We start from the raw sequence: 17,012 nt of genomic DNA, 5'->3' as shown, positions 1-17,012 counted from the left end.
AACAGCTAAGACCACACATTGCTGCTCAAAGCACGAAGCTGAAAACACCAGCCTGAAGATGACGAATGGGACTTCGTCGAAACGTCGCCAAGACACTTCCAATTTTACGCGGGAGAAAACCCAAACAACCAAAGACCTACATACAAATACCCGCGAAAACCTCAGAAAACAAAATATATATATATATATATATATATATATATATATATATATATATATATATATATATATTCAACTCCACCTGAGCCATGTGGAGTTGGATTTTGAAGATTATCTAATCATTTGTCTGGTCTGGAAGACATTTCTCCAATATAAAGTTTACTTTTAGTTCTTTCTTTAGTTTTCATGGTTTCACATGCAACTACTCTTAATTAGAATGGGGATGTGGGATAAATTAGAATTTGCAATCCATTATTTGTATTGACTGGAATTGCTAAGAGTTGTGATACAGCATTATCTAGAAGGCCACACACATGTCCCACCTCTGCATTAAAAGATAAGCTGTTTTTGCCTATTTCCATAGAAACATTCCATGATGTGCTTTTCACTTTTTCTGGCATTATAGCTGAATTACTGAGCAGGGCACAGAGTTCCACTGTAGAAATGGATTACTTCCCTCACCAAGTGTGCTCATTAAAACATTAAACATTAGAAATGAAACATGGCAAGTCACATTAACATGCACAGCTTGAAGAAGGAGCCTGCTGTTGAAATGACAAATCTATGACCCCCCATATATTCATTTAGCTAATCTTAGGGCTTTTCTGCATGACCTGCTAATTGCAAACAAGCAACACTTCAGTGGTCATTTGTGATGCCATCTTCAACTCTCCTCTATCCTGTTGAGAAGGGAGCCTGCAATAATGCTCTCCTGCTCTGCTTTTAAAATAGTATTTTTGATCTGCACCAGCATGAGTCCAGGTTTATGTTTTCTCTGCTGTTCAATTGAGGCAATGTCTGAACTCTTATTTGTTAATATGCAGAGTTTCCAAAATCCCTCTCTTCTGATTATTGGTTTCTGCCCTCCACATCTATTCTCCAAATGTCTACATGGAGAAAAGGGACTTGTCCTTGTAAATCCACAGCTTTTGCTGTATCATGCAAGACAGGTCTGAGCAGTGGTGGGATTCAGCTGGTTTGCACCACTTTGGCAGAACTGGTAGCTAAGTTTTGTTGCCCAGGCCCAGAATGACTTGCAGAAGCAGCATCCACACAGAGAACTGGTTGTTCACGTATTTGAATCCCACCACTGGATTATGTGGGCTTCTTCCTCTCAGTGTTTGATAAGTTGTGCTCTGAAAAACTAGTTCACCAACTCCACCCTATGTGCAGCCATTGTAAGAGCAGGAGCTGGTCAGAGAGGAACAGTTATGACTTATGAAATACTGTATTTTTTGAGGGTGAAGATCCATTCCCCAAGCTTGTGGTTTGGTTTCTGAATGTTTCATTACCAGGCTAGGTAACATCTTTAGGAGAGTTTATGGGATATTATAAACTTATAAACAGAAGAACACTGACATCCCCTAAACTCTGCTGAAGATATCTAATCTGGTAACGAAACGTTCAGAAACCAAACCACAAGTTTGGAGAACAAACATTCACCCTCATTCTATACCTGAGCTATAGATATTCGCCACTATTAAAAACTGTACTTTTTCTTTTAATAAATTGCCCCGTAGGCCATTGAAATGTGACTTCTTTCCCCCCTTTTCCAGGTGAAAAGGAAAGTTTTTCTTTCTGGCATAAGTGACAGGATAAAAGTTAAAACTGATGCAAGGCTGTCCAAGCTCAGTTTGCTACATAAGAGTGGGACAACAGTAAAAATAACACTGCCTCATGACCCTCATCCAGTAACTTCATGTATGGTGGGAACCTTATCCATCTCCATCTAGATCTAGTTGGTTTTATAGAAAGAAATAGTTCAGAAGATATCTGTGAACCAAATCATACATGACTTTATAAGTTAAAGCCCTGACCCTGGAAGGCTGTTAAGACCTGTTGATTCCCAAAGTGTTAGGGGCAAGATGTTAGTGGAGACCAATGAATGAATGTTTATTTTGTAAAATAATTATATAGTGTCTTGCTTTTGTTTTTTTTGCAATGGATTATTTTTAATTTTTGTAAATTGTTCATTTGCCATGAACTGATATATATATATATATATATATATTTCAGATGGGTGGCCCAAGGAGTTTTATAAATAAATAAATATTGTGGAAGTCCCCAGTGGCAAACTAAAGTTTATTCAGTTTAGGAAGCTGGAACTCAGCTAAGGAGACATGAGCATTTATGAAGGGAGGCTGAACTGTGTATTTTTTTTCCCTTTCAGTCTGCCAGAAAGCAGAGAACTGATATTCTCCTGCCAATTCAGAGCAATGTTGGTGCTGTATGTCTCTCAGATTATGTTGGCTAACAATACTAAAAGCAAATCAGGCCAACTTCCCATTGTTTGTTGCCTTTTTGCTTCTCTGGATTATCATTACCCGCTGATTACCAAATGAGCAATTTGTGGGCTTTTCCCTCCCTCCTCCTTTTGTGACAATTCAAAGAAGGAAGGACTGCTAGGTTAAATCCACAGAGCCAATTGGGGTGGATTTTTCTGGTGTTGCAAGACTTCCAATGTTGAACTGACAACCTGAGAGAATTTTGGCATGGATTCAGGGCAGCTTCTGGCTAGCGCCCAACTCTGCCCAGCAGGAAGTATTGCAAACTAGTATAACATAGTGCAGGAGTAGGCAAACTTGGCTCTTTTATGACTCGTGGACTCAGAATTCCTGAGCCAGCCATGCTTTTTTTCTAAAAAAAAAAAAGATGCTGGAACTCACACATGTCATACAACCCGCTTTGCCTACCCTTCAATGCTCCATCCAAAAAAGGTGCTGGAACTTCGTTCTGGGCGTTCTATGAGAAAAAAAAACCCTGCATAAAAGAGCCAAGATTGCCTACCCCTGGCATAGTGATATCCCTTCTCAAACTTTTTTGGAGACTGAAAAATTTTCTACTCTCTGTTACAGACCTCAATTGTTCATGATATATCCTGATTTGACCTTGAGAAGGAGTATTTAAGAGATGCTTGATTAAGAAAGGACCATAAACTTCTTGATTCAACAAATGTATAAATGTCGTAAGATTGAGACATTTCTTGAGTGCTTTCCTTCCTTAAGCTATACAAAATCTGTGGTTGATGATCTTGTACTCCCCCCCTCTCTTGGCCAATTCCTTCCTTTTGATTTGCAATGATGGCCTGAGATAAAAATGTGTATCCTTGCGTTCCAGCATGGAGCAGTTCCTTAGAAGAGAAACAGTTGAAAGCTCAAAGAATATTTTTTTATCTCACTTTTTAGGTCTCTTATCAGAAGTAATACTGATACAGTATGTTCTGGTTATAACCCAAACACAATACTGAAGAATACGACAGTTTCCAGCACCACTGTCTTTATGGTTGCTGGGCAGCCAAGTCCTCCAGGCCATCCTTAATTTGAGTTGGAGTCAGGTCTCAGGGTGTTGCTCAGAGTGATGATCCAGACAACTATGTCCTCAAGTATATTGGAGTCACAACTGATACAAAAGGTGACAGAGAGTCCTGCCCTGTCTAAAAATCCCGAGGCAGCATTCTCTCCTCACCTTATTATCAAAAAGATTAGATATATACCTAAAGCCTTTCATAAATTGTAAAGGATGTTTTAGTTTGCACACGTCAGCTGCTTGGATGAAAGAAATTATTGGTATCATGTATAGGAGCTCAATGTATTTGCAAAAAGCAATAGAAGAGACTGTAATGAACTGGCTCAGATTGAATTAGCTGACCTGCTTCCTGAATGAATGCCTTTCACTTTTATTTCTCAGATCCTGAGCTCTACAGTAGGGGATTCTGAGGCAGTAGGACATGCTGAGTCCAGATAAACTGAACAAGAGCACGCAATGATCTGACTGCCTTGAATCCTGATGGCCAATAGGACTGGCACTCCTTTTACATATGAGATCTTCAGCAATGATAGATGGCACTCTCTGTATGATGAAGCCTGAAAGCAACTTGTACTATGTTTTAAAATAACTGACTTTTTTTTCTGGTTAACAAAACAAAGGTTTATTGGAGAATAACATAAACAGAATAAAAGAGAAAAGAGAAAGAATGGCCATTATTTCTGGCTTTTCCCTTTACTACAAAATGGCTCCCTTGCCAGGAATTTTCATAAAATGAAAGCCAGAAATCCTACTAGAAATGTAATTACCCATCCTGAGTGGACACTGACTCATCAGGACTTTGACAGCTTAACTGATTCACTAAATAGGAAAATGTATAATGGGGTTAAAATAAATCACATTGAAACATAACTGCAATAGCACCAATATTTACACTGAAGCCCTTGGCATTTAACCAAAATGTTCCTTAACACTATTATTATAAACTACAAAATCAAATAGATTCTTGATTGTATAACATCCTTAGAAAATGTACGATATAGCCAGGAAGTTAATTTCTACATAACATAGAAACCATTACATAGTAAATGCATACAAGCTTTTGGCTTATTAAAAAAATCCAAATTAGGGCATTTTATATCTTTGGGATATCACCTATTGTAGATAGTTACTATCATTATCTATGATAGTAGATATCATCTACTATATTTGTGAACCTACTATTCTGCCCTAAGGAGACTGTTCCCATGACAATGTTTCTGAAAGAGCTCAGTGATTTACTAAGTAGGAAATAAGTAAACAAACAATTTTTTTAATCTTCTTTCCTTAGAAGATAAGAAATTAAGAATTATCTTGGATGGATCCATTACAATTCTATCTATTAAGCACTATTGGTATTAAGTAATACTAGAGGAAGAAAATATGCAGCATCAACAATACTTCATACAGTTATAAGATTAGAATTTCCACTTGAATGGCATGAATTCAGATTCTCTGTTTGGAAAGTTCATTTTTATGTCTGTACTAATTAAGCCATGCTTGATTTAAAAACATCACTCTGTGTGCTTCATATATGCAAAAAAAGCAGTGGTTTTTCCCTGTCTCCTCTAGCAGAGATAAAACCATACATAGAAAGGAAAACTGTGATTGTTGATTCATAGTTACTACTCTATCCTGCTAGAGGCTGAAGCCACCTCCATTATTTGTTGGAAAAGAGATTAGTGATCAAAGAACTCTGATGTATCCTGATTCAGTGATGACAAGTTCCTTGTTTGTAAAACTTTGGGGCAACTTTAATCCTATGATAGATATATGGAAGGTGAAATAGCACCTGCAACAGGATATACAATGTATTTAACATTGACCTAACATAAATTTAGATCATTCAATTTCCCATGGGATAGCAAGGTCAGAACATGTTTTATGGGAAGAAGGATGAACACATCATTAGGAGCACAAATTTACTACTGTTTTTCAATGGAAACAATTTTTACCTGATGGAGTTTCTCAAAATGAGCTATTTGAAGATTTGATGTGGAGAAAACTCCTTCTGTGATATAGTCACACCTTTGTTCAAATTGGAATGGAACTCTCTTCAGCATTTTATTTCTGGAAAGGGATGGCAATATCGTATGAGCAGCATTTTAAGGTTTTGGTTTTGACCATGGCTTGTATATGGAGGCAAAGTGAATCAATAAAATGTAAGCAGTTCCAGCCTTTTGGTGAAATGATATGAATCTGTCTATGAAAGAATATAAATACTGTACATGTTCAGAGTAAAAGATAGTATGTTTCTAATGCCTGGCAACAAATACATAGCTTCTGTCACTTATTGTAGCTTCAGCAACAGAAGAGGATAAAAGGGTCTGTATTAACAGAATTGGAAGAGACCTAGTCCAATCCCCTACTCAAACAGGAGACTGTAACATTCCGTAGATCTTAGATCATTTTGTGATTCTAATCATTTAACTGTGTTGCCTGTTTAAAATGTGTTGGAAGCTTTAACTTGTTCAAGATTTAGTTCATAGATGTTTGCAAGAACTAGGTAATATATATATACCTATATATAAATCTTCCTGACTGACTCTTTTTAAGCTGGTTTTAAAGGCTTAAGATTTCCAGTCTCTTTTTTATATAGGAGTATGCTAACTATTTCAAACTTAGAAAAAAAATCTAGTTTAAAATAGGTTATTCCAATTTTACAGGGTTGTTCTGACCATTTTGTAAGTGTTTTGAATTCAAAATGAAGTCATTTGAAGCTCAGAACACCTCTATAATGAGAGTAATATTGGAACTCTCCTGGCAAGATTTGAAGAGCTGCTTAGAATTCAAAACAAGCTCTCACCTGAGATTCTAGACAAATGTTGCCAACTAGAATAGACCATAGTAAGCTACTGTATATAAAGTTTTCCCTAGCAAAAGGTGTCTTAGGCTATGGATGGAAGTATCAGATCTCATTTTACACTATCATCCAATATTAGGATTTAGAACAATGTTTCTTTACCCACCTCAAATATGTTAAAGCTTTGTTAGGTTTCAAATAACAAGCAAACACTATCTGCAGAGATTCTGATTAACATGTCAACTTATCTCACCTTATGGTGCTGTCCAGTTTGGAATGAATATTTTAATATGGTCCCACCAAATATTCTTGGACATGAACAGAGACCAATTTTCTGGGAAGCCCAAAGAAAGCCTTAGATCTTTTTGCAGATAGAGATCTAAGTTTTGTGTTAATTTTTTCATTAGAAGGTTAATAGAATTATCAGTAAGATGCATTTTTCTTAATGAGATACCAGATTCAGTTGTGGTGGAAAATTCCAGTTGCTCAAATTTTGAAAAGCTCATTTAAACAGTTAGTGAGAAAAAAAGACCTGTGTGCAGGACAAATAGAAATTTGAGCCTGAATTTAAGGCAGACTGTTGGGAAAAAGGAATGATAGTGAAGAAGGATATATGGAGTAGCAAAATTGTAATTTCACAGTCATAACTATTACTCTGTAATAAACCTGATCACTTGTATCCATCCTCAGGAAGAATTAGGGGCCAAAGATTTGATTTCTCCTTGCAATGGGCCCAATAATGCTGTTGAATTATTCCAGTATATGAAGCTGCAAGCAAGGACCTGTTCAGAATGAAGAGTTTTTGCACAACCCCCCCCCTCTCTCTCCCTCCCCCCCTCTCTCTCTCTCACACACACACAAACACAAAGAGAGACAGACAGACAGAGAGACAGACAGACAGAGAGTCTGTTGAATCTTTAGTACAGTTACAATGCTGGCTCTCTATGAGCACATTTTCAAAAGCATCATGGAAAGTTAAAGAGGTAAAACTTTAGATGTAGATGTAACTGATCTCCCTCTTTCCTTGATCTCCTTTTAAATGAAAATTTAATTATTCACCTTGTTTATGAACATATAAAAACACATATTAGGAAATGATTCACCTATCTATTGATAGTAGGCAAATTATGAGAAATAGTCATACTTGCTTGGGTGTAACAAAATGAAGTTTTTAAATATTTAGAACCTCAGCTGGGGGAAAGGAAAAGAGGGACTCTTTAAAAGAAAAAGGATAAAGATAAGACACAACAGGGGAACAAGTGGGTATCTGTGTCAACATGTCAATTGGATGAAGATAGCAAGTATCTCATTATCTGAAAGAAGCTGGGCACAAATACAATCAGACTGTAAAGCAAAGTTTTATAATCTGAAAAAAATCCTACAGTTGAGGATGAAAGGGGAAACTAAAGATTTAACTCAATAAATCCAAAATATATCTCTGTATATAAAATCTAATACAAAATTATGTACATGTTAGCATATAAATCTCATTTCAAACTCAGTTTCACATCGTTATACAAATATGAAAGACACACAATTTCCCATTTCAAAACAAGTATTTTATAACTAGCAATGCTCCTATCACTGTGATGGCTACCCTCTTCTATTAATGATTGATTTCTGATACTAAGATGATGATGAAAACGATGTCAGGGATTTATCAGCGTTCACCCTCTAATGAAGTGCTCACCCGCTTGCTGGTTGAGGAATTCTGGGAATTGAAATCTATACAATTTAAAGTTGCTTTGCTTGATATATTGCAGTTTAGAATTATGTGCCATACAGTAATCAACAGAGGCATTGAGGAAACTTAGGCCATGGAAGACAATAGTACTCTTTTTCTGTTGATCCCTAGCACCTTATACCTAAGAAATAGATGTTGTAATTAGGAACCTTTACAGCAATCAACTTCATCTATTAGTGATAGCCCCACTTTTTCAATTTATCTAGTCCAAATTTAAGGTAATCATCTAAGCTGACAGCTATCATTACACTGAATGAGATTAATAAATGCTAAGAATTATACGGCAATGACAAATCCATGCACATATATGAAGAAGTTTATGAGTATATATCTGAGCACCATGACTGAACCAAGATTCCATTATGTATGTCTACAAACATTTGTTATAAAATCACAGCATGGGCAAAAACTGGCATGTACATGGTCAAAGGTCTACCTTATGATTGTGGAGATGAATTCAATTATATTGAAGGGTTTTCAAAATAAAGGATGACATAGATATTCATAAAATTGCAAGGAACACTTTTTGCATCTCTTTTTTTTAAACCTTATCTAAACACACTTGCCTCACAGGGAGAATTCTTCATTGGAGCTGGAAATACAGCACTAGTCACCATAACTGTCTCTGCAATGGGACTCTCACTGGTATTAAGCAAAAGGGCACATTCTGCAGAGAAAAAGGGAGGAAAGGTACATAAATTATTAGAGTGAAATTAGTTAATGTTTTCATGGAACATTTGTGTAGCAACACAATCAGGTGAGGTTTCTGTGTTGCAAGAGCTGTGAAATAACCCTTCATATGAAACTGCACATGAAAATCATAGGTGGTCTTACATTATGCTAGGAATTTTCAATATTTTAAAGATATCATAATACAATTTCATTTATTTTCCAAGATCTCTCTTTCTATCACTTATAATGTATAGCCTTTGTTTGTGATTTGTTTTGTTCATGTGATTTGTATCAAAAGGCATCTATTTTTTATTATTCTGAATGAACTATTTCTACTACAAATGAGGAAGAAATGCTGTCACACCAAAGCTGGAAGCCAGGAGTCATGTATATGTTTATAAAGCATTTTTTCTCAATAGAGTAGATTTAAGACCTGCTGAACTTCAGTTAATTGGTGGGGTGGATTATGATAAGGATAGTCTAGCACATCTGGAGGCTACCTGGTTGAGAGAAAACACTAAAAGAATGGTAATTCAGGGCTCTCACTTACTGAACATTATAAATGAAACAATATTTTTTCCTCCAGTTATTTAATATCTTAAAGAACAAGTAGACATTGAGTTATAATCATAATATAATTGGCTTGAGGCTCTCTTGGGTAGCTGAGTGACTAGATTGGGTAGGAGAGCTAGAGTGTAAGGGGTGCTGCATCAGCTATAACACTGAAACTAGGTCATAAGTAGCTTTTTTTGGGGGGGGAGGAATCTGTCATAACTTCAAACAGTTGTTATATGACCAATCGTAAGTTGAGGATTATCTATAGTGACATCTTTGATCTCAATTTTTGAAAACTATATTCAGTTTTCCCTGCAGTTTACAGAAATAGTTCACTTTCACTTTAGTTCTTTATTTACTAATGCCTGCTCCAAGTACTGACCAGGGCCAAGCCTGCTAAGTTTTACCAATCAAGTTGATAAGGCATTGCTTCTGACAATGTACACCATTAATAACCAAATTAAGAGTTGCCAATTTACCAATGCTACTAATCTTAAACAAGATGATTTTCTACGAGTCCTATTTTTTTTAAAAAAATCATACATTTGTATTGCCTGTGGACTCTCTTACTAATGCTGTGTCAGAAAAGTATTTTCTGATTTTTCTTCCTGTTGCAAAAAACACAATAAAAAAGATCCAACTATCAAAATGAACAACAATGGCTTCATCCCCATCACATCCTAACTCCTTTGACAGACCGCTTAGTTCACCCAGTTGTATAATTTTACCGTGATCTACCTTTCAGTGAACAAAAGTGACGATATTCTGGATTCCCAATATGCCACATTTGGGCCTTTGGTGAAGTTGATGAACTTTGAGTCCAGCCACACTCTCCATCCTCAAAGGAGCAATAGAAACCAGTAGGAAGGTTTTCTGCATGGGGAAGAATGGCAAGAGATAGAGAACTGATCAATAATTCCTAAGAACAAAATAGAAAGTATATTCAGTATTTGCTTTTCGGAACTCTGATCTTTCTCTTTGGTTCTTGCAGCAAAAAGGACTACTTTCCCTATATAAACTACTAAAACACTTGTGTCTGAAACTTTGTAACCTTCAATTGGGCGAAATGCTGCATCATAGGGCAAAACTCTGTCAACAGGTGTACCTCAAATGGGCTAATTTACAGAATGTTGGGACTCATTACTCCCAAAAAAATGAAATTTGGAAAATTGTTTGCCACTTCAGCACCTCTTGCTGCTGCCACATAACAGTGAACCGTAGTAAAGTGATCCTCATTTTAACATATCCCGAGAACTTCCCACAAGTCAATGAGAAACTCAGAAAGAAATGGTATGATTGTCGAAACTCCTTACCACCTTCCTACTTCCTTTGCTTGTGGGAAGCTTGCAGGGAGATGTCAATGGAGAAACGGTGCATCCTCCACCAGCCTCTCTGAACTCATACACACTGGTCATTTGTCCACTCCCTCAGTCCATCCTCCACCCAACAGCAGCCCCTTACCTACTGGTAAGGACAGAGGGAGGAAGAGGGAGGAAAGAAAAGGGAAGGAGGGAGGGAGGAAGGATTTCTGACACTCACTGCCAACTTCCCACAAGGAAACTCAATGGAGAAGCCAACAGAAAGTTAGAAATCACACCTGCTACCACTGAATTTTTGACTGCCCATGGTCATTTTGTTTATCTGTTTAGGCAAGGAAATATTTCTGAAACATATGGATGGCCGAGTACACAGTAATTTTCCTAAAGACAGAAAGTGTATTTCAGATTGTGGCAGCATAAAAATATATAAATAAATAATAAACCTTCACAAACATGTTTGCCCACTCCCTCCAAGATTGAGGCTAGGCATCAAGCATTATCAAAGCAATTCTTACAGGTAGTGCTGGTTTACAATTCCTATCCTTCTTGAATATTAGCATTTTGGCCACGCTGGCTGAGGAAGATGAAAATTGTAGACCAACAATTACTGAAAATTAAAGGTAACAAATCACGAGTTATGGAAACTGTGTAAGATAGGATCAGGATTATCTTCATGTTTCAATTTATATATGAGTGCAGCCTAAAATATTTTCTTTTTCCTAAGGCCATTCCATGAAGCTATAGCAATAGCACTTAGACTTATATATCGCTTCACAGTACTTTACAGCCCTCTCTAAGGGGTTTATAGAATCAGTGTATTTCCCCCAACAATCTGGGTCCTCATTTTATTGATCTCAGAAGGATGGAAGGCTGAGTCAACCTTGAGCTGCTCAGAATCGAACTCCTGGAGTGAGCAGTGAGTTGGCCTGAGTGCTGCATTCTAACCACTGCGCCACCACGGCTCTTGATTTTGATGAAGTGTAGATTGGCAATACATAGTTCATAACTGTATGGTCTTAATAATTATAATACATAATCATTTATTAACTATATCTTCAGGTTCAGCTTTCAAATAATTCCTTAACTTCAGTTATTATGTTAATTAAACGATCAGTAGCAATAAGCTGTGTTAGCAAAAGTAGGAAAATTAGAATTTTCCTTTAACTTTCTAGTTTTGTTATCTTCAGATGGCAGGGTTTCATGCAGCTTCCAAGAGGTATATTTAATGTAGATTGCATTTGTTAAGACTTTATAGATAATTGAGATGAGTCTGTGACATGTTAAGTGAATGATTTGCCAGAGGCATCAAAGAAGGGCCAGATCTACAAGGATTGCCTTTTACTTTATAATGTAGCAACTTCTTAATCCTTTCATATATTTAAAAATATAGAACTAATTCCAAATTGAGTGGTCAAGTTAAAGAGTACATCTACTATGGCTGTGAATAGCAAGGCTGGAGATCATTATGGATACCACATAATGATCATCCATAATGATCTCCAGCCTTGCTATTCACAGCCATAGTAGATGTACTCTACTATGGCTGTGAATAGCAAAGCTGGAGATCATTATGGATACCACATATAAGTACTATTTGAAAACTGATTTTTTTTTCAGCGACCAGTCCAAGTTACTGCTAGATTTAATTTGTGAAACCATTTTTCTTACACGCCGCACTTTAATTTGACCTGAAGATTTTGGAAATTTTCCATTTAAATTTCATATTTATTCAGTACCACTTTATCCTCTTGAGAAAGATTTGTGCCTAAAAGAAGAATCTATAACCTACTGTATTCCAAGCAACACTAACTCGTAATGTGCCTATAGAGGACAGTAGTTCTGCCGAACTCTTTTTTCCAGTCTTATTTTACTTCATTCTTTTCATTCCTGGTGAAGTGTTGCTAAAATGAAAACAACGTTTCAGCTTGTCCTTTTCCTAAACTTCATAGTGGACAACCAGATTTCAAAAACTCGCTCGCCTGTAAAAACATGATACGTTGTTTATATACGTAAAACATGTATTTCTTGACTTAATACCAAGGTGCCCAAGGTCGATTCTATAGAGGAAGAAAATGTACCAACTAAAATACTAGTGTGAGGTTGTTGTTATTTCATTTTTTCCACTTTGAAGACACTGGTAAAAATAAAGCATATGTCAAAATTCTGTCATGCTACAATAGCCATGCATTAAATGATACATACAGACATAAAAGTAAAGGAGTTTTTTTATTAAATATTAAATAGGCATGCCACCCAAAAAGTAAATCCCATCCCTCTAGATGGAGTATCTCAAGATTTGTCAAATTTACCCAGTCACTAATTAGTGTTAAAACCACCGCATCATAGTATAATTTCAAATTCGGTACCTTAAGTCCACCTCTCTCACGGAAGTCTTGCATGATTTTAAACTTAACCCTTGGCTTTTTCCTTGCCCAAATGAATTTATTGAGGCCTTTCTGCCATTCACTTAAATTAATCTCATTCTTCAAAATCGGTAACATTTGGAACAAAAAAAGAAACTTGGGTAGAACATTCATTTTTATCACTGCAATTCTTCCCATGAGAGATAATTGCAACTTCTCCCAATTCTTCAAGTCCTTCTGTACACTAGCCCACAACCTTTCATAGTTATTTTTAAATAATTTTGCATTAGAAACAGATAACATCACCCCCAAGTATTTTACCTTATTAACAATTTCAAAACCCGTCAAGTTAACCAAAGTCTGCTTCTCCTGAATAGTCATATTTTTAGATAGAATTTTAGTCTTATTAACATTAATCTTAAAACCCGAAACCAAACCATAGTAATGGATCAGCTGTAATAGCTTTACTACAGAATGGGTAGGTTGCAACAAAGTAATCACCAAGTCATCCGCAAAAGCTCTTAACTTGTATTCTTTTTTGTTAACTTCTATTCCTTTAATTTCCTGTGACTCTCGAATTTTGATCAACAGTATTTCCAGTGTTAAAACAAACAACAACGGTGATAATGGACATCCCTGCCTAGTACCTTTCTCTATTGTAAAAACCTCTGACAAACCTCCATTGACAATAAGTTGTGCCGTTTGTTTTTGATATATTACCATAAGAGCTTGTAATATCTTTTCACCAAAATTCATCTCTTCAATTACTCTTAACATAAAATGCCAATTCAGTTGATCAAAGGCTTTTTCAGCATCTAAAAATATCAGCCCTGCGGGGACTTGGTTGTTCTTGTCTAAATATTCTAGTAAATTAATGATTTGTCTAACATTGTTTTTCATGTACCTACCAGTTATAAACCCAGATTGATCTTTACGCACAAGATGATGCACAACCCTGGATTGGGCTTTCAAATCTCATATTATAAGAATTTCCTTACTTAGGATTTGGAGAAAATATTATAAAGGTGATTTTAAAGTACCATTATGGGCTATACCTTGGCATGTGATAGAAGGAATAAAAAGAGGTGTTAAAATGGACATGGTGTCTTACAGACAGCTACTCAGATGGGATGGACAAAATTGGCAGTTAAAATCACGGGAAGAGTTAGCACAAGAAAATATTATTATTTATTCTTGGTTTCAATACAGGCAATTAGTAGACAGATGGAAGGTGGATTGTAAGGTGGGTTTTCTTAGAGAAGATGAAAATTTTATTAAGCAAGTGAAGGATCAAAGACAAACTCATATTAAGAGAATTTATGGGGTTCTAGTTGAATTGGACTCAGAAACGGAATTAATTAAAGATTGTATGATTAGATGGGCGCAGAACTTTAGTGAACCAGTTCCATTGGATACCTGGGAAACCATTTGGGTGAGAAATGTCAAATTTACACAAGCACAGAATTTAAGGGAGAATTTTTATAAAATGTTTTATAGATGGCACCTTGATCCACAAAAAATGTCTTTCATGTACCCTGACTTACAGCCTAAATGTTGGAGATGTGGTTGTTTGGATGCTACCTATTATCACATTTGGTGGTCGTGCAGAGAGATAAAAGCCTTCTGGATTAAGATATGGTGGAATATTCAGAGAATTTTTAGAAGGAGGGTAAAATTTACTCCACAATTATTTTTGCTAGGCATAGTTACTGATTGTGATACAAAGGAGGTTATATTGATGTTAAATTTGATTACAGCCGCAAGGCTGTTAGTAGGACAATACTGGAAGAAGGAATCTTTGCCTACAATGCAGGAATGGTTCCTTAAAGTGTCTTATTTGGCGGAAATGGCAAAGATTTCGGCTTTTTTAAAGGAACAAACACAAGAGAAATTTCTTGCTGTTTGGGATAAATGGATAAAATTTATACAATTTAAATTGGATATAAAAAAATATCACATAGCTTTTTCATAACTTTTATTTTTATATATATATATATACATTTATCTTAGTGTTATATTTTCTTTTTTATATATATATATAATTTTTTAATTTTTTTTTAATTAAGCCTATATTCTGCTCTGGGAAGCTCGGGGGGGGGAAGGGGGGGTGTTTTGGGGGGGGTTGGGGAAGGGGAGTTTTGTTATGTCATGTTTAGTTTTTCTGTATATGTTGTTTTTCGTTTTTGTATTATTTTGTTTTTTTTGTAAAAATTTATAAAATTTTCAATAAAAAAAAAAGTAAAGGAGTTTATCCTTCTGTTTATCCTTTTATCTATAGGTATGGATGGGTTTGGCTATTTCCAGTTTGCATCTATTAATTTATCAATCCATATGTTGTTTTTAAATTTTAACATTTTAAATTTATGTATGTATTTCAGAATTGATTCTATAACTCATTATGCCTTTCTATGTGGATTTCATCAAAATAGTATTTCCATAAGAATACTTTTTTTTTAAATATAAGAAGTCCCAATTCTGCAGTTATTTTTAGTTATACTGACTACCAGGAGGCACCATGTAACCAATTTTGTTCTTTATTGGGACTCCAGATGTGACTAGGCAGATGTTGCTCGATGTGGTTCAAACCTTCTATAGGAAGCTGAGCTCAAGGACCTTCACATAAAGGATACACATCATGTAAAAAAAAAAAAAAAATAGAGAACTCCCTCCTCCAAGAGGGGTGTGTGGAAATCATATAAAACACTGTATGTGCAGGCATGATATAATGTAGTAAATGTACCTTTCTGCTTTGAAAGTTTAAGGGAAGATGTACTACATACTGTATATACCATTCTGATATGAATTCTGAAAGATCACTGTTATAGTCCATACATCATCTGGGAGGTTCAGTTCAGATTAACAATACACTTCTGAAAGCAAGCCAAACAAAACTGATCCATACATTCATCCATCATTACCAACATCTCAGGATAAAGCTTAATAAAATAGGTGTCATATAGTTTAAGCTAGACCTTTGTTAGTACTGAACCACACACACAAATCTCTAGAACAATTCTTCAGTGAAAGCAAGTAATCTGCATATATAAAGAAATATGCATATACATGATCTTCGTCATAAAAATAAATGACGATATCAATCATGTTAAACAGTCCCATGAGCACAGAACCCTGGGGATTGGCAGATATTTATGATTTGGAACATGTTTGTTTCCACTGCTATACACTAACCTGGACATTTTTTTTTTTAAAAAAAGCAAATAAATAATGACAGTTAACCCATCATTTGCAGTGATGAATTGAATACTAATCCAACCATCTCCTAGTAAAAACATAGGAAGCTGCTTTATACTAAATCAAACCATTACTTCATATCTCCTGCTGATCGGTTTTCAAGTTGGAATTTTCCAGCCCGCCTTACTGTACCTACATTACTATACTTCTTTTCATCAGTACTGAACACGATGATAATAGAAACTTACTGTCTGCCCTCTGTGATACCAAGTGTTGTTCTTCAAGAAGTACCACGACATTGGCTGTAGGATATGCTCTGCAACTGACTGAGGTCATGTAGTCAGCAGACCAAAAAGGCCCTACTCATTTATGACAGAAACAACTTGGGGATTACATACCATCTGCTCTTTTCTGCCCCCCTGCCCCCAAATACTTTGGGGCTATGTTTTTGGGAAAGCATCAGAAAAAATATTTGAATATAAAGTCCTACCCGTTTCTCCTTTTAAACAAAATGCCACATTCATTCTTCTTTAATTGGATACCATTCTCCAAATCAACAGGATATTCTGATGCAGCCTCAAGCTAAATCAGAACAGACTATCAAGCTAGATACACCTTGAATTCTTCTTGAAGCAGCCCTGCATGCCATTCAGTTTAATTCACTTTGTTGCCAATGTATAGTATATAGAAGGGTGTAATGAAGTAGAACATTTGATAGAAATGTCTAAGCATTAAATACTGCCTAGGGTCTAGAATATCAGGGAAAATGACAGGAAAATTGTGTGTGGAACTATAAATGAAGATGTATTAGCAGTGCAACTGCTAGCCCAGAGTTTTGTTTCTCATAAATGTAACTTTATGAAAGTCTGATTGTTTGGTGCTAAGAAAAAACAGACTTCTTC

General features: G+C 35.9%; 1 protein-coding gene across 1 annotated transcript in view; it reads right to left on the bottom strand.

Moving 5' to 3' along the window:
• ALK (ALK receptor tyrosine kinase) overlaps positions 1 to 10,046 on the bottom strand; it is a 126,438-nt gene extending 116,392 nt beyond the window's left edge. The window contains exons 1-2 of the mRNA XM_039337025.1: positions 9,975 to 10,046; positions 8,576 to 8,676 (exon numbers count right to left, since the gene is read on the bottom strand). Of these exons, the coding sequence (XP_039192959.1) occupies positions 8,576 to 8,676; positions 9,975 to 10,023 (150 nt within the window). The 5' untranslated portion in view covers positions 10,024 to 10,046. The remainder of the gene's footprint in view (positions 1 to 8,575; positions 8,677 to 9,974) is intronic.
• Positions 10,047 to 17,012: the final 6,966 nt, after the last annotated feature.

Source organism: Crotalus tigris, unplaced genomic scaffold, assembly GCF_016545835.1.
Source record: "Crotalus tigris isolate CLP2741 ecotype Arizona unplaced genomic scaffold, ASM1654583v1 scf7180000017668.6805642782:7212621, whole genome shotgun sequence".
NCBI classification, from domain to species: Eukaryota; Metazoa; Chordata; class Lepidosauria; order Squamata; family Viperidae; genus Crotalus; species Crotalus tigris.
This window is presented reverse-complemented; position numbering and strand designations above follow the sequence as displayed.